The sequence below is a fragment of the Lycium barbarum genome, chromosome 8, assembly GCF_019175385.1.
Source record: "Lycium barbarum isolate Lr01 chromosome 8, ASM1917538v2, whole genome shotgun sequence".
NCBI lineage: Eukaryota > Viridiplantae > Streptophyta > Magnoliopsida > Solanales > Solanaceae > Lycium > Lycium barbarum.
This window is the reverse complement of record NC_083344.1, coordinates 110440972-110464126: the sequence shown is the minus strand read 5'-3', so window position 1 is coordinate 110464126 and position 23155 is coordinate 110440972. Positions and strand designations below refer to the sequence as shown.

Sequence of the window (23155 nt, the reverse complement as noted above, 5' to 3'; positions counted from 1 at the left end):
GATGAATTATTATTAAATCAAATATTTAAATTGTACATTCAAATATAATAAAACACTTAAATCAAAACCCTATAAATATTACAAGTTTCAAAACTTGCTTCGGGGCACTTTAGAACCCCTAAAACGACGATCCAAACGTTTAGGTGGACTTGATGTAATGAGCCGACATTATTGTACGCAAAAAATATATTAAGTTTTATATAAAATATTGATATTTTGAGATTTTAAAACATGACTAATCTTTGCCCAAAGTATGGAAAAAACGTGATTGGAAAGGTAAGGTAACGCAAAAAAAAAAAAAAAAAACAGTTGACACCATTCACGCGTAAAAGGCCCAACGTGCAATTTTGCAGTTTGGTCACGCACGAATTTCGTGCGTGAATACTATTAATGTAATTTTTTTTGCACTAATTTAATTCAATTTTTTATTTTTTGTGCTACTTAAATCGCGGATTCAATTATTTCATTACGTTTAAGTTCTTTGTACACTTAAAATTGTGGCTTTCTAAGTACCACCCATGAAATTGTTGCAAGTGGTACTCTAGGAAAAGTTTTACATAAATCTTAATCATGTTTGTCAAAAAGGTACAAACGTCAATAACGGAATAAGTATCTGGCGTTAAAATTGCTAGTGGACGCTACCCCCCCCCCCCCCCGCCTTGCTCTCTCGTGGGCCGTCAGTCACTTGTCACTCTTCTTTTCGCCTACATTTCCTCCTTTCTCCCCTTTTGGTCAATTCCATCACCTCTCTCTCCCTTTCCTCAAACACCTCCACCCTAATTTCCATGCCCCAATAATCAAACAGTCAAACGTCACCTCCATCAATCCATTCTCAATGGCCAAACGTACCCTACCCCTCCTCAAGCGCCTCCTCAGATCCAATCCCCGTTCCTTAACACCCACCCGATCCGTCACCTACATGCCCCGACCCGGCGACGGAACCCCACGCGCCGTAACCCTAATCCCCGGTGACGGAATCGGACCTCTCGTAACAGGCGCAGTCGAACAAGTAATGGACGCAATGCACGCGCCTATATACTTCGAGCGATACGACGTGCACGGAGACATGAAGAGTGTCCCGCCGGAAGTAATGGAATCGATAAGGAAGAATAAGGTTTGTTTAAAAGGAGGATTGAGGACACCTGTTGGTGGTGGTGTTAGTTCTCTTAATATGCAGTTAAGGAAAGAGCTTGATCTGTATGCTTCCCTTGTTCATTGTTTCAACTTGAAAGGGTTGCCTACGCGCCATGAGAATGTGGATATTGTTGTGATTAGAGAGAATACTGAGGGGGAATATTCGGGATTGGAACATGAGGTTGTTCCCGGTGTCGTTGAGAGCCTCAAGGTACTTTTGTTTTATTTGGATTTTATATTAATGCTGGCTAGTTTATGTTAATGGTTGTTTGTCTTTATTCCATATCTGTTTGTAGGATGCCTATGTCCCAATTTACGTGGCATTGCTTGGATTTCGAGAGTCAAACCTGTTTAGTTTGTCCGTGAATTCAGACATGAAATTTTAAAGTTTTTAGAAATAAAATTTTCATTTTTGATAACTACGTAAAAATGCGCCCGTATGCTTCGAACGTTAGGACGTACACGGCGACATGAAGAGTGTCCCACTGGAAGTAATGGAATCAATTAGGAAGAATAAGGTTTGTTTAAAAAGAGGATTGAAAACACCGGTTGGTGGCGGTGTTAGTCCTCTTAATGTTCAGTTAAGGAAAGAACTTGATCTGTCAAAGAGCTTAAAAATTGTATGTCCGAATCAAAATGAAGAAGTTTGACTCTCGAAATTGGAACTGTATCACATGAATTGGGATAGAGGGAGTATTTTTATTTTTTTTTGGTTCTGAATTTCACATTAATGCTGGTCAGTTTCCATTAATGATTGTTTGGCTTATTCCGTATGTGTAATCTGTGTGTAGGATTGCTATTTTTGGTATAACGTACGTGCAATGTCGAGTAGTTAATATTTTTGTTAACACAAAACAGAAGGATTTAGTGCTATGTTTATTCAAACAGGATCAACGATATCGATGCCACTCAGCTTCCATCAATGGTTGTTTGGTTTTATTCCAAATGTGAAGTCGGCGTGTAGAATCATTGTTTTTGGAATAATAGGCACACATTGTCAAGTAGTTATTTTTTCTTACAGAAACCCGAAGGTTTGGTGCTATGTTATTTTAAGCAGGATCAATGCTATCTTAGACATCTAGAGCAAATGGAAATGGAGCAATTCGGGGCTCGGATATTGAAGACAAAAAAGAACCTAAACTTAGAAGGTTTCAACTGGATTTTGAAGTAAATTAATGCAACTGAATGTTGAGGGTAATAAGAGTTGCCTACTTTTATTTCCTGAATCTAGAAGTTATTATATTAACATCCACACGACTTAGACAAGAATCCTATATCTTACCCACCTAATGCTGTTTTGCGCAAAACTAGAAAACCAAGTTAGGGAGATTGAAGGCATAACCTTGTCTCTTAACAAGATTTAGATCCAGCTAGTCTAATACTTATCCTTGTCATGTGATAGCCAGAATCATTCTGGATTTAGATCATTTCTGCTCCTCCTGGATTTTAAGACACAAATCCCCATCTTAGTAGGATTTCAAATTGTACACCGGCTGAGTTCAGCCCCAAACTTGCTAAGGTTTGGCATTGACCAAAGAAAGTATTTTATCATACTGTTTATTACCCTTTTAAACAACCTTAAATGGAGGTAACTATCTTATCAAGACCGTTCTGAAAGAAGTTGGAGGAAAAGTCTAAAGAGACCTTAAAGATTCTCCAAAAAAGTCTACACAGTTCTGAGCACCTGGTTCTGCTACTCCTGCAACAAAAGGAACTGTGTTTTTACAATTTAGGATGGAGACCAAAATGTTTACCAACCTAGAACAAAGTTCTGTTGATGGCCATATAGCCTTAGTTGTAGGTCCTGCTGCAATGAAGAAATCAGAGAAAATTGCATTCTGCTGCTCTTCGCATGTAATTGATTTGTTTTTAACTGCAAAATGATAGTAAACACCATCCTAATGGTATCTGATCAAGTAGTTCTTCTCACCTGCGCCAAACCGTCACATTGACACTTATCACAAGCTAGAGGAAAAGTCTTCAACAGTCATTACAGATTCTCAGTGAAAATAAAATTCAAAATAACTGAGGTTAGGCCTCTAGAGTTCAACACTTGGTTTGTCCTAATTCTTAACTATCATCTGTGGTTGCTCAGTCAAGAGTGTCTGACCCACTGGGATGGTTGTGAAACTTAGAGAGTCATAGCGTTGCATGGTCAAGATGGCTTTGAATTCACCTGCTTGATTTGTTGAATAATTTGGTGTAGTTTGTTGACCAGGGAAGATAAGATTGTTCTGATTTTTTTCTTTTTTTGTGTATCTACTTTCTTACCCTTGTAAAGATGCAAGTAAGGAAAATATATGATAAGATCTATTTTGTTATGGTGATCTTGAGAATTCCATTACACGCCTGCTCTTTCTGGTGCTCTAGATACATAAGGGTCTTCAGTCACCTCCATTAAATAGGTGGCTGTAATATGATTCACCATAGATCATCTCCAGTAAAAAAAAAAAAAAAAGAACACCATAGATCATCTCGGCACGACCTTCGAAAAAAAAAAGTATGACCACACACTGTTCAGGTAGGTTGATTGGTAGATGAGGAAAAGGTCGTGTTAAACTATTCTGGTGATTTTCATTTTAAACATAATGAAACCATGAGGTGCATTTTTATGATATTAAGATTGAAAAGTTAAACTTTTTATCTAGTTGAGTCATTTTTCTGCAAATGTTGTTAATAAGAAGGGAAGTACCATGCAGGCCCCAATTTATTTTTTTGTGGCAACTTTTCCTTAAACTATATAGTTCGTTTGTTTCATTTTATATGATGGTAGACATGTAGATTAAGATGTTATTTTGGCTTATATATTATTGGCCAAGTACATCGAAGGCCCCTCAAGGCTCAAACTTAGCATAATATTTCATTTTGACACCTTATCTTAGGGTTGTACCTATTGAACACTTTACGTTGTCAGTTATGTGTCTAGTGAACCGAGAGCACGTGTGAGAAAATAATTAAACAGAGAGAAGGGGTAAAATCTATGATGGGTCTCTTTGAGGGTGTATGAGTGATAGAGTTGTAAAGGTATAAACGCAATGTTGTTTTTCCTGAGAGTGTATCTCAAGGGAGTGAAAACTGAGATGTATTGTTAGAGATGAAGAAAAATGAAAGGGTAATGGCCAAGAAATGGCAGAAGAAGAGAAGAAAGGAGGAAAAAGAAGTTTTAAAATGAAATAGTTGTTTTTCTCTTCTTTTTAACTTATTCTAGTGACATATCTTTGTATCCACTCTACACCTGCAAAAGATATACACGATTAAATAAAACTTAAGTCACTCTACGCGCTCAGAAGTAGTGGAGAATACGTGTTATTCCATGTAAGCATTGCCTACTCAATAAACGCATTTGACAATTTAAGGTGTTCAATAGGTACGATCTCAAGATAAGGTGCCAACATATATCATGGGTAAAACAATTTAAGTAATGGTTGAGAACTTATTGTGATGGAGAAATCAAAGTTTAAAGTTTGAATAGCTTAATGGATTCGACTTCTTAATAGTTGAAAGTTGTATAAAAAAATGGAATGGTGCCTAACATTTTGAAACATTGAAAAATTAATAAAAGAGTGTCATATATATTGGAACATTGGGAGTATCTTTTTCGTTAAAACCCCTTAATAACTACTCTCTCCGTCCCAATTTATATGAAAGTGTTTGACTGGGCACGAAGTTTAAGAATGAAATGAATACTTCTGAAACTTGTGGTCCAAAACAAGACATAAATATTTGGCTGGCTATAAATCATCTCATTAAGGGTAAAATGGAAAGTTTAAAGTTAAATTGTTATTAAATATAGAAAGGTGTCGTTCTTTTGGGGACTGACTAAAAAGGAAAGAGTGTCACATTATTCGGGATGGAGGGAGCATAGAACAAGTAGCAACCTGCCTCTCCTTCAATTCTGTTTGAAAGTGGAGGGTAAAGTTTGTATGTGCTTCTTTGAATGAGTAAATTTTGGATTTTCAATAAACAGCTCTAAGATTTAAAGGGAAAACAAGAAAATAATAGTTTATATTTTCTTTTTTCCCTTTCTGCTTCACCAGAAAGCTTTCTTCCTTTTCTGAATGTTATTTTGCAGTGAAGTAATTGTGGATCAAAAAGCATGTAAATTAACACTGAACAATTCATATCAGCAAAGCCAATGGGTGTGTTGGAAGAGAATGGAGGAACTTATAGTCACACGAATGTGCTTATTCTATGAAGGTGATAAAAAAGAGTCTACCGGTAGCATTAGTTTTGTCTTTGTGGGGAGGGGGGTTGGGAAGAAGGAGGAGGACCTTCAAAAAGCTGATCTTAAGGAGGGGGAGGGGTTTTCCTGCTATGGTAGAGCTTGAGCAATTGCCAAGAAGAGGTACTAACTAAATGGTTGCTGTATTGAAACTAACTAAAGGTAGACTTGTTATTTTTTTAAAGAGGTAGTTACAAAAAGATTGTATAGAGTGGACGTGAGTAAGTTGCCGCTAGTTTAAACAGTTGAAGGGGGTCTATTGCACTTCTCCTATTGAAAAGATTCGATGGGAAAATGCTAGTGTTTCGTCTTTCTTAATAATGTGCCAATCTCCTGTTATAGAAGTTGCTCGCATATACTTTTGTTCGTTGTCCAATTCAATGTTAAGAAGTGTATAGTTCTGCCGTACTTCTTTCTTGGTAATGTATGAACAACCTATGCCTTTGGGTTTCTCTGTTGTTCTTCAAGAGTTCCTTTCTCACTTTTATCTTCTGAACATACTCTGCTTTCACCATTTTTTGTCAAAATTTTTATGTTAAGGCCCAAAAAATAAGTTTCTCTGTCATTAACCAGCGTCTTACATATTCTGTGCAGCACAGCCGGAGATGGCTGTGAAAATAGTCCGTGTTGTAATGAAAAGAACTAGTTCAAGTATAGCATATTCTAAGATTATCTAAATGATATAATATCTGAACCAGTTAACATATCCAGCTTTTTTTAAGTAGTTTGCAACACAGGCACCTAGGGTTTAGTTCAAGTGGCAAAGGTTAAGGGACTTGTGACTTAGGTCATAAGTTCGAGCCCTGCGCCATGTGAACTAAGCCTGGTATTTAAGTGGAGAAGGGTAGAGGGGTGGGCCCATTATCCCCAAGTTTCAAGGGCTGCAGTTTATCTTAATCCTAGACGGATTTCTCAGTCATTAAAAAAAAAAAAAGTAGTTTGCAACACAGCTTAATTGCACAGCTGAATTTAATATTGATGTACAAATCAACCGCTAGTCTTTTTACCTAAGATCTGGTGTGAGCTTTCTCCATTGCTCTCACCTAGAGTTTTCTTCTAAGTAGATTGTGTCACTTCCCGTGATTAGTAGCATATTCATTAGGTCAGGACCTAGGTCGTGCTTAGCTTTTAGAGGATATTACGAATTGTCAACTGCCATCATCTTTTGCAATATTTCCATATAAACTTTGTTTGTCTCACTATTGCAACTTCCAACCTGGGACATTTTGTTTCCATTTCCCTATCTCAAGTTACATTGTTGCGGAGTACTTATTCGGTGGTCCCTATGTACTTTTGTTTTCCTGTGTGCTCGAGAGTTTCTTCCCCTCTTTTTATTTTTAATTCCCACCCGGCTTTTAGCCCTAGGACATTATGGCCAAGTTTTCCCTTTGCTTCTTTCCCTTTCTAGTATATATCTTAACTACTCCCATAAGGCAGGGTTATTTTCTTCTCAAGTTCTTTATACTATCAGATGCCGCTCCATTTCAACTTTAAGAGTTGTCCAACAGCTTCTTTCTTTCAGATTCTTATTGTTTTTATCTTTGCTATGTGAATTTTCTAGGTGATGACAAAATTCTGCTCAGAAAGAATTGCTAAATATGCCTTTGAATATGCATACCTCAACAATCGCAAGGTAGTGTCTGCTGTGCACAAAGCAAACATCATGAAACTTGCAGATGGTTTATTTTTAGAGTCTTGTCGCGAGGTTGCGAGCAAATACCCTGGGATCAAGTACAATGAGATCATTGTGGACAACTGTTGCATGCAACTTGTATCAAAGCCTGAGCAATTTGATGTTATGGTACAAGTTTTGCCCAATTGCTCTTTTCTATTTTTTGGTTCTTGATTGTTTTCTTTTTCTTTGGTTTTTGATTGCTGACATGGTGAGTTTTGCCACATGATGTTAAAGCTGTACTCAGTTTCTTCTCTATCTGGATCATTTTTTTTATTAATCCTGACAAAAAGGAAGGTTTTTTGGGGGTTAGGGGTGGGGAGTGGGCCAGGGATAGAGAGCTAAAAAGCTTCTCATACAAGTCGCGGAGTATAGGACCGGGGAACCCTGGTGGTTGCTAGATTAAGCATCAAATGATAGACTAGTAAAACGACATTGCTGGTTGACCTTTTAACATAATTATCCTTTTATTTTTCTCTTTGTTGATATTAGTATGGGTCTTGGGTGATGTGAGGATTGAGAGTTTCAGCAAAGGAAAAGATGAAGTTCATACTTTAGGTTGCTGAAATGGGAAATAGAACTGCACTTTCGTCTTGCTGGAACTTAATGAGTATGGAAGTTTACAAAATAGATTTTCTAATCCTTACCTTTACTGCTGTATGACAGGGACCTACTGTTGTATTCTTCTGTTCAACGTGTGCGTTTCTTCTTGGCATTTATGTTGTCACTAAATATTCCAGTCCGGATATGAACTTGAAATTGTATATCACAGGTCACCCCTAATCTGTACGGAAATCTGGTGGCAAATACAGCAGCTGGTATTGCTGGAGGCACAGGTGTTATGCCAGGAGGTAAACTAAAACAGTCAGAATTTGTTCCCTAAATTAATGCGGATATGTTTCAATAGTTGTTTTCCTGCATCATTCTTCCCCTCTACTCTAGGATTATCTGGTTGATTTTGACATGAAATGATCATTCATCTTTTGAGCTGCTTTAAAGCTTGAAGGTCTAAATGACAATATGTTTATTATATGACTGAAGAAACTGGCTTCTTGTGCTTTAGGCAATGTGGGGGCTGACCATGCTGTGTTTGAGCAAGGTGCCTCAGCAGGAAATGTAGGAAATGAGAAGATACTACAGCAAAAGAAGGCAAATCCAGTTGCCTTGTTTCTTTCATCAGCCATGATGTTGAGACATCTGCAGTTTCCTTCATTTGCAGATAGACTAGAGACTGCAGTGAGGCGTGTAATTGCATCAGGTCAATACATGACCAAAGATCTTGGTGGAAATTGCACCACCCAAGAAATCACTGATGCTGTCCTTGCAAATTTGGACTAACTTCAAAATCACTTCTCATCTCTTCCGTTCTCGAGATGATCATGTTTTTAATTCATCATTCTTGTGATGACTTTGATTGTTCAGCGTGCCTTTCAAGGGGCATATTCCACAAAATAATGTGAATCTCCCAAGTGGAAATATTACAGCAAGAAACAGAAATTTCCAAGCTTATAGTCGTTTATTTCTTATAAATAACGTGTATTTGTTAACGAAGGTTAATAAATTTGAGGTACCAAATTTTGAACTTGAGATAGGCTTCCTGGATAACTTTTCGTATGATTTGTGTGCCAAGAAACGCCAGATGGATGTTCTTTTCTTATGGCTTAGCATTAATTTGCCTGAGGAACAACTGATGCTCACCCATTTTCGCGAATCCATCATACTAGGCGGTGTCTTTGCTCCCTGTCTACGCAAGAATAGGCAGTTTTTGAGACTCAACTGAATGATAAAGAAGGTGCTGTATACCAATAGTTTAACCCCATGAAGTATGCTCCAATTTCGATTCAGCATAATGAAGTGTGGATGGTGAAAGCAAATTTGATAATTTCATTCCCGTTTTCAATCCACCACACCTAAAAAAGGTCGTATCTGAAAGTAAGAAAAAGAAAGAGGGGTGTGTGCTAGAACACCTCTCCACCGCCACAAATTGCTCGTTTCGAGAAGAAATAGTACTATAGTAGTAGTAGTAATAACAGTAGTAGAAGAGAATGGGAGATCGCAGAAAAATTCGTACTGTTAGAGTGTTGGCCACCTCTGTTGCACTGTCCAGTGTCCATCATCTCCTTTGAGTATACACTGCAATCAAACTTTTAGACTTGAGTTGACTCTGATAATTGTCTAAAGTTTGAAACTTTATATTTGAGTTTAAAACGTTAGAGCTTAGACAACTCGGGTCCTAAGCCTGCAGACCCGAGTTCGTAAACTTTAGTTGTTTGAGGCCAGTAAACTTTAAAAACTTTTATACATTTCAACTATTGTTTTAATGAGGGGTCCTAAAACCGAATGTTTGTGCACTTCACCCTTAGAGAAATGGGAGTGGACCAAGATGATTTTGGGCCTGGTATCAATAGCAGCTCATGTACAAAGTACAAGGAGGTCACTTAATAATCAACTCTATGTAGGTGGTCAAATTATGTATAAACTAGCAACTTGAGAAAATAATGAATAATAATTCATCATTGCTATTTTAAAATCAAGTTAAAATAGCAAGAAGGAAAAGCCAATGCGGCAGGCTGCAAGTTCCATGTTGCTAGTTTGCAAGTGCATGTATGGAATTGGCAAAATGTAGATAAAAAGCGAATGCAGTCAGAGAATTAGTGGAGTAAATTATTGGTTGTGGAGAACATGCAGAGCAGTCAGATTCATCTTTTTCTCTTTCTTTTGATTCATTTGTGTTTTAAATAATGAATTGTTTGTTAAGGAGAGAAATGTAATGTAATTAAGATTCATATCTATTTCGTAAAGAAGATATGCTAGAGTGAAGTCAAGCGATGATGCTGCTGTCTCAGTTTCCATAAGTGGTTCTTTGGGATTAACTAATACTCCCGGCGTCTCAAATTATTTGTCGCGTTTTTTTTACACGCCTCTTAACTCCTTAAGAAATATCTATTAAAAGGGGTATTTAACTAACTTTATTCTGATTTATATCTAAGTGATAATCTCTATCCATTAAATGTTTACTCTATTTATGTATCATCTCCATTTATGACAAAATTCTTTTTTTGGTCGATTTAATGATAAAATTCTACTAAGGGTAAAATGAAAAAATAATTATTAATTGTGCCTTGAACTTCTAAGACGACAAATAATTTAAAATAACTATTTTTAATACCCACAACAGACAATTTGTGCAGGAGAGAGAGTAAAACTACACATAGCCAAGCAAACAAATTTGAACATGGAAGAGCGATGGATGCAATCAATGTCAGCTGTCAAGCTTGAAATAGGCATCCAGATGAGATTACGACTTTCATAAAAATGAGATATGCAACAATTGGATTGGTTTTACCGCAGGGTTTTTTTTTTAATAAGGTTTTAACGAGGTACATCATCTATTAATGGACATCCAAGGGGGAGTGTTATAAATATCCAACTAGTGGATATCCATTAATTTGGAAATATCCCAAAATATCCTAAATATCCCAAATATCCCAAAATATCTCCTTTGTATGTTGCTCCTATAAATAGGATGCACAAATGCAATGTTGAAAGAGCAGAAGTAAGATAATCTGATATCTCTCTACATATTCTCTCTCTACATATTTCTTCTGTGTATTTACTTCATAGTTTTATTTCATAACACGTTATCAGCACGAGACTCTGTCATCTCGAGCAAATACTTTACAAGCCTCGAAGGTATTGATTTCTTTGTTTTCCATTACTAATGGCAAATCTTTCTAGACGTGAATTTGTAGCCTTAGATATATCCGGCAATAGCTATATGTCTTGGATTCTTGATGCCGAGATTCACCTTAATGCAATGGGTCTGGAAGACACCATCAAAGATAAAAACGAGGCATCAAACCAAAACCGTGCTAAGGCAATGATATTCCTCCGCCATCATCTTGATGAGAATTTAAAAATGGAATATCTCACGGTTAAAGATCCTCTTACGCTGTGGAATGATCTGAAAGATAGATATGATCACCTGAAGATGGTCATACTTCCACAAGCACGTTTTGATTGGCTCCATTTAAGGTTCCAAGATTTTAAATATGTTAAGGCATACAATTCTACTATGTTTAAAATTATTTCTCAATTGAAATTATGTGGTGAAAATATTACTGATCTTGATATGCTGGAGAAAACATCTCCACTTTTCCTGCCTCGAGTATGCTCCTGCAGCAGCAATACTGAGAGATGAAGTTCAAAAAATATTCCGATCTTATCTCACATCTTCTAGTGGCTGAACAACATAACGAATTACTGATGAAAAATCATGAAAGCCGACCCACTGGTACTGCCCCATTCCCTGAAGTGAATGAGGCAAATTTTCGCCATTCTAGGCGTGGAAGAGGTCGTGGCCATGGTCGTGGTCGAGGAAGGAATCATGATTCTCGTTTTGCACCATATAATACCCTTCACCACCAGCAGTGTAAAAGGAAGGATGAAAAGCATGAAGTTGTGCAAAAGAAAAATTCAGAAAATAATTGCTTCCGATGTGGAGGAAAAGGGCACTGGTCACGTACCTGTCGTACGCCAAAGCACCTTGTTGAGCTATATCAAGCCTCCCTCAAAAAGGCAGAAAATGATGTCGAAGCAAATTTTATTTCTGAAGATAATGTTGAGCCCATGCATCTAGATGTGGCAGATTTCTTTGAACTCCCTGAAGGGAAAATAGATCATCTGATCGGTGATGGATCTGTATTTACTTAGATATTTCATACATGTCGTTTGTATTATCTAATGTGGTTATGTTTCCATATATATATAATAAAGTGTGTGAAATACTTTGTCTAATCAAAATATCTACTTCGATGTTTACTTTGCCTATTTTTTCGTTTTGAAGAATATATGGAAAATCCTCAAATATTATTTGGATCAATGACAAATCATGAAGATATTTGTGTGATTGATAGTGGAACAACGCATGCTATATTCAAAGATGAAAAATACTTTTCTCACTTGCGTAGAAAAAGGGGAAATATTAATACAATTTCTGGCAATTCGAAATTAATTGAAGGCTCCGGAAGAGCTACTATATTTCTACCTAAGGGGACGAAACTTGTTATAGAAGATGCACTATTCTCTTCTAGATCCCCAAGAAACTTGTTGAGTTTCAAAGATATTCGCCGTAATGGGTATCACGTTGAGACATTAAATGAAACAAATGATGAATATCTTATCATTACAAAGAATGTCTCCGGCCAGAAATATGTTTTGGAGAAATTACCAACTTTGTCTTCTGGCCTGTACTATGCAGAAATTAGTACAATGGAAGCACACTCAATCGTAAACCAGAAGTTTAACGATTCAGGAAATTTTGTGCTTTGGCATGACCGAATGGGTCATCCTGGATCAATAATGATGAGACGAATTATTGAAAATTCAAAAGGGCATCCACTTAAGAACCTGAAGATTCTTGAAAGTAGTGAATTTTCATGTGTCGCTTGTCATCAAGGCAAATTGATAACCAGGCCATCACCAATGAAAGTTGACACTGAATCCCCTGCTTTTCTAGATCGTATACATGGGGATATATGTGGGCCTATTCACCCATCTTGTGGGTCATTCAGATATTTTATGGTTCTAATAGATGCGTCTTCGAGATGGTCTCATGTGTGCCTCATATCGTCTCTGTCACGACCCGACTAGGGGCCGTGACGAGTACCCGATACTTGTACCGAGCACCCCTTGCTTATCCTTTTACTTTTTCCTCTTAGCAGGCCGTATGAACTGTGCCATATTTTTGTTTTTGAACATTAGCAGTATCATTATGAGCATAGACTAGTCAACTTCATTATCACTTTCTACAACAACATTAACATGCTAGAACACCATATATCTAACTGTACATGACTGACTGTACATATCTGTCTACGAGCCTCTAGACATAGTACACTTATACATAGAAAGGGTCGAGTACTGTCGTGCCCGAAAATACATACACAAAATAGTACCACGAAAGTGGGGCTCCGGAACAACTGGAGCGCTGTCAACACTGCTGGTAAGGCTTCTAAGGATCAAATCCGCCTGTCTGCTGACCTGCGCGGCATGAAACGCAGCGTCCACAAGAAGGGACGTCAGTACGAATAGTGTACCGAGTATGTAAGGCATGAATAGTAGCATACGGAAAGTATAAAACGGAAATAACGACATAAGAGGATAATAGCACATGTCCTGAGGTAGAAACATAACCTGTATATATATATACCCTTGGCAGGTGCTATGCGTAATTAGCTTTCCTTTAAGAATCTTTCCTTGTTCATATACACATACATATAAAATAGGACATCTCATATTGCCGAGGCGTCGGCAGCCGATCCATTTAACCATAAATATACACATCCCGCGTCCGGGATGATATCATATCATGTAATGCCAACTGGTCAGGTGGATATGCGTTCATAACGCTCTGCCCTTACCTCCATTTTCCCCGTATACACATGCATATATCATGTACATATATCAGCGTCTATAGCGCTCTAGCTCTTTTATACATATACGTGTGTCGTGTAGGTACATCATCGTCTATAGCGCTCTAGCTCTTTCGTCATGTGCATGTTTTAAAAAAATATATACACATATATTACATACATTTACATGTCTTATATGCATTTACGTATCCTATATACATATGTCTCATAGGCACGCCGGAAAGCCCAAAGAAGAATCATGTAGTCATCGGAGTGACGTAAGGTCGGTGACCTCCAATTATATTATAGAATACTCGTGATCGCTTTGTCTCACCTTGAAGGAACGAGTATTTTAAGGTGAGACTACCAACGGGGAATAATATTAAAGTAAACGTAGAATGAAATCGGGGCATCATAGATGACAGTTCATAGACTTTGAAATCTTTTAGAAAATAAAGTCATAGCTAGGAAATATAAATAAGATTCAATAATTAGTTTATCATTTTCATGTTTACATAAGATACTTAGCTTAGTCATCTTAGTCATAGAGTCGTTCCGGTAGTACGTATCATAGGCATATTCTCTTATCTAACATCATTGTTATCATTATCGTCATGGAAGTGCCCTCGTTAGAGGAGTCATAGTATTTATCATTTGGTATCGAAATCGGGATCAAAGGTTCCCTTTGGATTCACTTCAAGTAAGTCAAGCAAGACTGTAAGGAAAATTCCGAGAGTAGCGGGCCCACCTCGGGCCGGATGGGGTGACGTATATGATTTACATATATTACGTGTCATGTCATTACTTGTGAGGGTCCTAGGGTAATCGGGTCCCACTTATGCAAGTTCTAAGGGTTTAAGAGGTCTTTCCATCATTTGCACACTTTCTAGTTCAATTCTATTGAACAAAAAGTGGAAAACTTTAGGTGCGGATTCCGGGGGCTAGGGTTGTCCCCGAGGCTCGTACCCGACTTATTACATCTAAGACATGCCATAGAAAGAAGAGTGAAGCCTTACATACCTCTTTCCGCTCCTTTTGCTATTCCAAATTCACGTCGCAATCTCGTCAAAATCTGCAAATTGGCCATGTTTACCAAAACTCTTATTAGGGTACTTAGAGTTGAATTCTTAAGGAAACATTTGACTACCGAAATTTCGGCAGCACTTCCCCTATAAATACTCCATCCCACCAAGTTCAACTTGGCTAATTTCAATCAACAACAATCCCGGGAATTCAAACCCGGCCAAAATATCAACCACAATTCCAACAACAACAATACTAACAACTTCCATATTCAATCAACTTACTACTTCTTCCAAAAACTTTCTAACTTTAATGAAAACAATAACAACCTCATAATCTATATGCCAACAACATCATACTAAATAAAATTAACTCATTCTCTTCCATTTTTTCACCATAACCACACGGCCAACACCAACATACACACTACAACTTCTCAAAATTCATTCAACTTCCATTTTCCACATATCATTCACAACAATAACAACCAAACACTAATTAAAATAATTGAAGCATGACTCCTACACATATATACATACACACGGCCATGTACTATATTTCTCTCCTTCATGAATTTCATCCATTTTAGCATACTACAACACATATAAACCATATATAACACATAAAACAAGATCAAAACTCACCTTTCTTCTTCAACTTCTCACTTGACTACAACTTGACAATTTGTATGATTTTGAATTTTTCTTGCTCCAACAACAACTCCACCTTGTTAATCACCCTTTACTTGGTAGAAAATGATTTTTGAAGAATTTTTATCAATTTTTCCTTGGAAATTTGATCTTGGCCGAAATGGCCTTCAACTTTTCTCCTTCTCTTTCTTGTTCTTCAACTTCTTGAATATTCTAGAGGTTGTGTGATAAAGATGACTTAGTCATCTTATTTATTGACCAAATTTTATGTAATATGGGCTTGGGCCATAACAATCGCCGGTTGGGCCTCACAAATTTGGGCCTTAATATTTTTTTTGATTTTTTTTGGGCCAACTCGGTTTGGTCCCGAGTTGGGCCTAGCCCACTGACCTTTCGACCTTAAAACGTTCATATCTCCTTGTACCGATGTCACCTGGGGACCCACGACCTATGGTTGGAAAGCTAATTCAATTATCTACAACTTCTAGTTCTTGGTACTTTTCCAAATTCCAAACTTATAATACCGTTTTTGCCCCTTGAAGTCAGATCACCCGAAAACGTTTTCTTAAAATATTCGTTTGGAGGACTTCCACTTTGATTTGGCCCAAGGGTCCTTCTTGAGTTGTGTTTAACTTCTCATATGTGATTCATATGAATTTTCAGATGTCCCAAAAAAATCTCGATGTGTGGGTCCCATCTCAGCAAATAATCTGACGTTCAAAAATACGGGATACAACAGTCTCGCAACCTGGCGTTTGCGAAATTATTGGCACAAATAATACGCTTAAGGGCACACTTCCCAGATTATCCTATAAAGGCTATACGTCTTGATAATGCTGGAGAATTTACATCCCAAGCTTTTGATGATTATTGTTTATCAGTTGGGATAAAGGTTGAACATCCTGTAGCACATGTTCATACCCAAAATGGCCTTGCTGAATCATTTATTAAGCGTGTGCAATTGATAGCAAGACCATTACTTATGAAAACACGGTTGCCTACAACCGTCTGGGGTCATGCTATTTTACATGCAGCATCTCTTGTTCTTCTTAGACCGACTCATTATAATAAATACTCCCCGTCACAATTAGTATTTGGTCATGAACCAAATATTGCTCATCTCCGAATCTTTGGCTGTGCTGTATATGTGCCTGTAGCACCACCACAGCGCACCAAGATGGGCCCCCAAAGAAGGTTAGTAATATATATTGGGTTTGAATCACCCTCCATTATTCACTATCTTGAGCCATTGACGGGAGATTTATTCACTGCCCGATTTGCAGATTGTCGATTTGATGAAACAAATTTTCCACAATTAGGGGGAGAGAGAAAAGAAATCAAAAGAGAAATTGCGTGGAGAGTTCCATCACTATCTCATTTTGATCCACGTACCCCTATATGTGAGCAGGAGATCCAGAAGATCATCCATTTACAGAAAATAGCAAATCAAATGCCAGACGGATTTACTGATTTGAAAAGAATAACTAAGTCGCATATCCCTGCAGAGAATGTGCCTATTCGAATTGAAGTTCCAAAGGGACAATCTACTAGTGTCATAGCCTCTGAATCTCATCCACGCCTGAAGCGTGGTAGGCCATTGGGCTCCAAGGATAAAAATCCAAGAAAAATAAATACAAACAATGATCAGAATGACACTATGAAAGGATCTCATGAAGAGATTCAAGATCTGATTAATTCTGATATTCCTGAAGAAATCAGCAAACCCGAGACTTCAGTGAGTGAAGAACTATATCGTTCGAAAATTGTGGTGAATAGTGTTTTTGCATATAATGTTGCACTAAATATTATAAAGGGCAGTGAGGATCAGGAACCTCAATCTGTCGGAGAATGTCGACGAAGATATGATTGGCCAAAATGGCAAGAAGCAATTCAATCAGAATTGAATTCACTTGCTAAACGTGAGGTTTTTGGACCTGTAGTCCAAACGCCTAATGGTGTAAAACCAGTTGGTCACAAATGGGTATTTGTACGGAAAAGAAATGAGAGAAATGAAATTGTGCGATACAAAGCACGCCTTGTTGCACAAGGATTCTCTCAAAGACCCGGCGTCGACTATGAAGAAACATATTCACCAGTTATGGATGCTATAACATTTCGATACCTCATGGGTTTAGCTGTCTATGAAACCCTTGAAATACATCTTATGGATGTGGTTACAGCTTATCTTTATGGTTCACTTGATAATGAAATTTATATGAAAATTCCTGAAGGATATAAAATGCCTGAAGCATGTGGTTTAAAGTCTCGGGAAATGTATTCAATCAGATTACAAAGATCATTATATGGTTTAAAACAATCAGGGCGTATGTGGTATAATCGCCTAAGTGAGTACTTGATAAATGAAGGATATATAAATGATGCCATTTGTCCATGTGTTTTTATTAAGAAAACAAAATCAGGGTTCATAATACTTGCTGTTTATGTTGATGACATAAACCTCATTGGAACTCCAGAAGAGCTCTAAAAGGCGATTGAATATTTGAAGAAAGAATTTGAGATGAAAGATCTCGGAAAGACAAAACTCTGTCTTGGTCTGCAAATTGAACATTTCGCAAAAGGGATCTTTATCCATCAATCTGCCTATATTGAGAAAGTTTTAAATCGGTTTTACATGGAAAATTCGCATCCTTTAAGTACTCCTATGGTTGTTCACTCACTTGAAGTGAGCAAAGATCCGTTCCGACCTCAGGAAGAAAACGAAGAGCTACTTGGTCCTGAAGTACCATATCTTAGTGCAATAGGTGCACTTATGTATCTTGCTAATGCTACAAGACCTGACATAGCATTTTCTGTTAATTTGCTAGCAAGATATAGCTTTTCTCCTACACGGAGGCATTGGAACGGGATTAAGCATATATTGCGATATCTGAAGGGAACTAGCGATATGGGTCTGTTTTATGCTAACAAAGGTAGTACAGATCTTGTTGGTTATGCAGATGCAGGTTATTTATCTGATCCACATAAATCTCGATCTCAAACGGGCTATCTGTTTACATGCGGAGGTACTGCTATATCATGGCGATCGACCAAGCAGTCCATTGTTGCTACTTCTTCAAATCATGTTGAGATAATCGCTATTCATGAAGCAAGTAGAGAATGTGTGTGGTTGAGATCAGTGATACATTTCATCAGAGAAAGATGTGGCTTGAAATGTGATACAAAAATACCCACAGTATTATATGAAGATAATGCTGCATGCATAGCTCAATTAAAAGGAGGTTTCATAAAAGGAGATAGAACAAAGCACATTTCACCAAAGTTATTTTTCACACATGATCTCCAGAAGAATGGTGATATTGATGTGCAACAAATCCGTTCAAGTGACAATCCTGCAGATTTGTTCACTAAATCTTTGCCAACTTCAACTCTTGAGAAGATGATATTCAAGATTGGAATGCGAAGACTCCGACATCTGAATCTTGGTCTTCGTCAGGGGGAGTGAAATACGCGTTGTACTCTTTTTTCCTTAACCAAGTTTTGTCCCATTGGGTTTTCTTGGTAAGGTTTTTAATGAGGCAGCTCTCAAAGCGTATTTCTAGATATGTGCACTCTTTTTCCTTCATTAGGACTTTTTCCCACAGGGTTTTTTTTTTTAATAAGGTTTTAACGAGGTACATCATCTATTAATGGACATCCAAGGGAGAGTGTTATAAATATCCAACTAGTGGATATCCATTAATTTGGAAATATCCCAAAATATCCTAAATATCCCAAATATCCCAAAATATCTCCTTTGTATGTTGCTCCTATAAATAGGATGCACAGATGCAATGTTGAAAGAGCAGAAATAAGATAATCTGATATCTCTCTACATATTCTCTCTCTACATATTTCTTCTGTGTATTTACTTCATAGTTTTATTTCATAACAAATCTCTAATATTTTGCACTTTATCCTAATATGTCGGCTTTGACTAATTTCTTTAAGATTTTGTAGAAGTACAAACTCCATCCCCAAATACTTGTCATGTTTATCTTTTCGAGAGTTAAATTATTGAGCTTTGATTAATATTTTAAAATGTAATGTTTCACCATATTGATATGCGAAGAATTGTAAATTACAGTAGTACTTTTCGTATAGTTTTCGAATATCTAAATTATAATTTTAAAATATTAAATTAATCTAATTCTATTTAACTCCAAAGATTAGTTAAATTGACTCTCGTGAAGCGAAATATGAAAAATATTTTGAGGCAGATGAGTATCAAATAACCACCAAAGTACTACGTACTTATCCATTTCATCTAGCTAGCAATATAGTACGCCGAGTGATTAAAATTTGGTGGCATGCTCAAAAATTTCTTACCTAACGTTTACATCGTGTTATTTGACAAAAAAAGAAAATGAAAATACAAGAATACCTATGTAAGGAACTAATGATAATCATTATGGAATTGGAAGATCAACAACTAATTAATTCAACAGTATCAACGAATGGGAGTGTCAACGGCCTCATATAACAGTTGACCAAACCCTTCAAATAATACTTTTCCTTTTTAGTTTGGAGAGCAATGATAATAAACGTGGCGAAAAGGCCTTTTTGGCCGCACTATTTTGGCCACAATGACCCAAATGAGGTAAATTCATATGATTATTTAGGACAAATTTAATAATTTATGCTTACTTAATGTCATTTCTATCTTTTTTTCTCAAAATTTATTTTAATTTAAAATTGTACAATAGAGATTATGGTGATTTTTACATAGATGTGGCTAAATTTAGGTCAAATTGGTGTGACCATTTAGCAACTCTGGTGTAGTATTGTATTTGTTGGAGTGAGATATGATTCCAATTTCCAACAAACAGCTCAAGCTTACGTTGAAGTAACACAACTTTTAATGAATATCGCACGTCTTGACATATAGAAACGCTCTTGCGGATTAACGAGAATCAAAGGCGAAGTCAGGACTTAAAATTTATGTCTTTTAAATTATAATTTTTATATATTGAATATTAATATTTTAGATAAATTAAAATTGGAATCAAAGCTATTGAACTTGTAGCAGACCCTACATATCCCTTCGCCTCTGAGGAGAACAAATGCCATCCTTGATCCAAGCTCGATATTTTTTGTGTAATCTTGTATCATATGTTGATCACAGCTGACATTTACATTGTTCCGGAGGCTAAGATTTATGTCCTCCTCCGTGTAATTATGACTTTTGGTAAATATACAGATTGAAGTCATGCCTAAACTCTTCCATCACAAGGATGAATCTTATAAATAATAATAAAAAATTATTAGGATGTTAAATTATCGCTATCTAAATTTAACACCAAATAATTTGATAGCTTATCCTTCAGACACCTACCCCATTTAATAAAAATTAATCATCCTCGTGTGTTTTGTTTATATATCTGTTTGTTTCAACAGACATGCACCATATAGAAGTTGTCATATACCTTTCGATGCTTTCCAGGTTCGTCTAATCCCCCTTTTTCACTTTCTTTGATATTAATTTCTTATTAATTCGTTAAAATAAATGTCATAGTTCTATATTTTTTAATAAGACACATTAATTTATAACCACACAATTAATATTATGGCTTGTTTAAAATCACAAGTTTCAAAAGTCTTAAAGCTACACAATTGCTACGACTTATTTAAAACCACAACATTGCAAGATATAAATATTTATTTAAAACCACAACATTGCAAGATATAAATTTTTTATTTCTTTATTAAATTTCGTGTTAAGTCAAATTAAGTTAAAAACGCTTGACGCGGAAATGAAGCAAATACTCCAAAAAATGATTTTATCCATTACTAGTGAAAGATTCAATAACAACTATGCAGGAAAAATCGGACAGACTAGAGAGAGGTAGAGACTTTGATTTTATTCTTCATGATCTTATAATCTCATTAAGCTCAATTAGAAAGAACAAAAAAGGATAATCGCACATATAAACAAATTTAGCATTTTAAATTTACGGGTTCTGAATTCTAAAAAAGATTTCAAGTTTGAGATCTTGATAAATTATTCATCCATATTTAGTAGATCTCTCAACATAAAAATAAACTTTTGGACTAAGCTATTAAATTATGTCAGACCCGTAGCAGAAACTCTAACTCTGCATTAAAGCACTAATTCTGTTGCAGCTTATAATTCGGTTAAGTTTTGAAAATGTACAGGCTGTTGGTTTTTGGCCCGACAGTTATTCGTGCCAAGCATGAATCGGTTTTGAGTTACGACTTTAATCACAAGCAATTCTTGAATACATGCAACTTGGCAATAAACAAACCAATTCTGTGCATTTTTTTACATTGTCAAATTCAATTAATCTATAAAAATAGTTTACTTTTCATAACAAATTAATAAGATTATCACCCGAAACGTGAAGTATAACTTGCTATAATCCATTAATATAAATTTGTTTTACCCTGAGTGTATATAACTTAAATAGGAATACCGTGAAACTCGCATGAAATCTCGTAATATGATTAAATGCTTACAAACTTAATCAAACAACAGAGCTTAATTGATATCCCCAAATACAAACAAGTTATTTTCCCTCCTCAAAGTTCAAAGTGGAAACTTTAGAGTGGTTGAGATTAGAATTGTTACATAATGATTATAGCTTTTCGCTACATAATATAGGAGTACTAAAGTTAAGTACTAAAAGCCGCACCATTATTTAGGTTAAATTTATTTGAATAAAAGTAATGGAGTTCTATTTTTTTTTTTACCTAATTTGCAAGAAAAAAGATACAATTGGAATAAATGGTTGTGTAAAAGCACCTACAAATAAATAAACATAAAATTGAGGTAAAATACGAGTGGTATTTTAAGAAAAAGTAAGAAGAAATACACTATTGAAATAAATAAACCATTAAATATAATCATAAGACAATTAATGGTTGAAAAATACTCCACTTGAAAATTGATTTGTCGATTTTTATCAACCTCACGCGCCCAAAATAGAGTGGATATACACTCTTTGTCGTGTTAGCGTCCAGGGGATGAAAGCTACCCACTAGCAAAGTATAGGATGATAATTAGGACCAAAATTTACATATTTAAAAATTATGTAAAAAAAATGCTATAGTCACAATAATTAATACTTCATTATTTAGAAGGCATATGATAAATTACAATCAAACAAAAACTCTGCTCGAAATACAAATAGTGTGAAAACAAATTAGGACGAAGTTAGTATGTCTTTACTCTTTTTGTTCCATTATTCACAATAGAACAAAAAAGGAGAAATGAAATCCATGCAGGTTTGACTGTTTGTATATACATGCTTTATCCTCGCTTGATCAGTTAGAAAGATAGTGTCATGATAAATGTGAGTGGTTCAAATGTAGATTTCCTAACATAAATTTAGGTGCGATTTAGTCGAGGCGGCAGTTATTTTAGTAGTTTTACTAATTAATTAAGGAATATTTCTTACAGTAGTTTAATTAATGGATTGAAACAGACAAATACGTATTACTAGTTGTTGTATAGCTGCAAGGCATATATATGAGAGTAAGCTACCAAATAGCCAAGTATAGGAGGATAATTAGGATAAAAAATAATTTAGATGTATACTTAGATATCAAGTTGAAGGGTCCCAAGTATAGTACTTCTCAGTCCCAACTTATATAACACCGTTCAGGATTTTAAGAGTCAAACCTTCTAATTCTAATTTTGAGTGAATTTAGATATGAAATCTCAAATTGCTTAAAATAAAATTTACATATTTGAGAACTATTTGAAAAATATTATATTAAAGTCATAATAATTGAAAATTCGAAATATTTAAAACATACATGAAAAATCATGATTAAAAAACTCATCTCTCAAAATACAAATGATGCCACCTAAATTAAGAGGAAGGGAATACGTCTTTAGTACTCTTTTTGTTCCATTATTCACAATGAAACAAAAGAAAGGAGAAATGAAATGCATGCAGGTTTGACTGTTTGTATATACACGCTTTATCCTTTGCAGATCAGTTCAAAAAAGAGTGCCATGATAAATGTGAATGATTCCAATTGTAGATTTTCCTAACATAAATTTAGGTGCGATTTAGTC

At 35.9% G+C, this 23155-nt stretch overlaps 1 protein-coding gene across 1 annotated transcript; it reads left to right on the top strand.

Annotated features, from left to right (window-relative positions):
• Nucleotides 1-670: 670 nt before the first annotated feature.
• Nucleotides 671-8615, top strand: LOC132606678 (isocitrate dehydrogenase [NAD] regulatory subunit 1, mitochondrial). The gene is made up of 4 exons (XM_060320274.1): nt 671-1345; nt 6918-7157; nt 7801-7879; nt 8092-8615. The coding sequence occupies exons 1-4, from the start codon at nt 836-838 to the stop codon at nt 8364-8366; spliced, it is 1104 nt and encodes a 367-aa protein (XP_060176257.1). The 5' UTR covers nt 671-835; the 3' UTR covers nt 8367-8615.
• The last annotated feature ends 14540 nt before the right edge of the window (nt 8616-23155 follow it).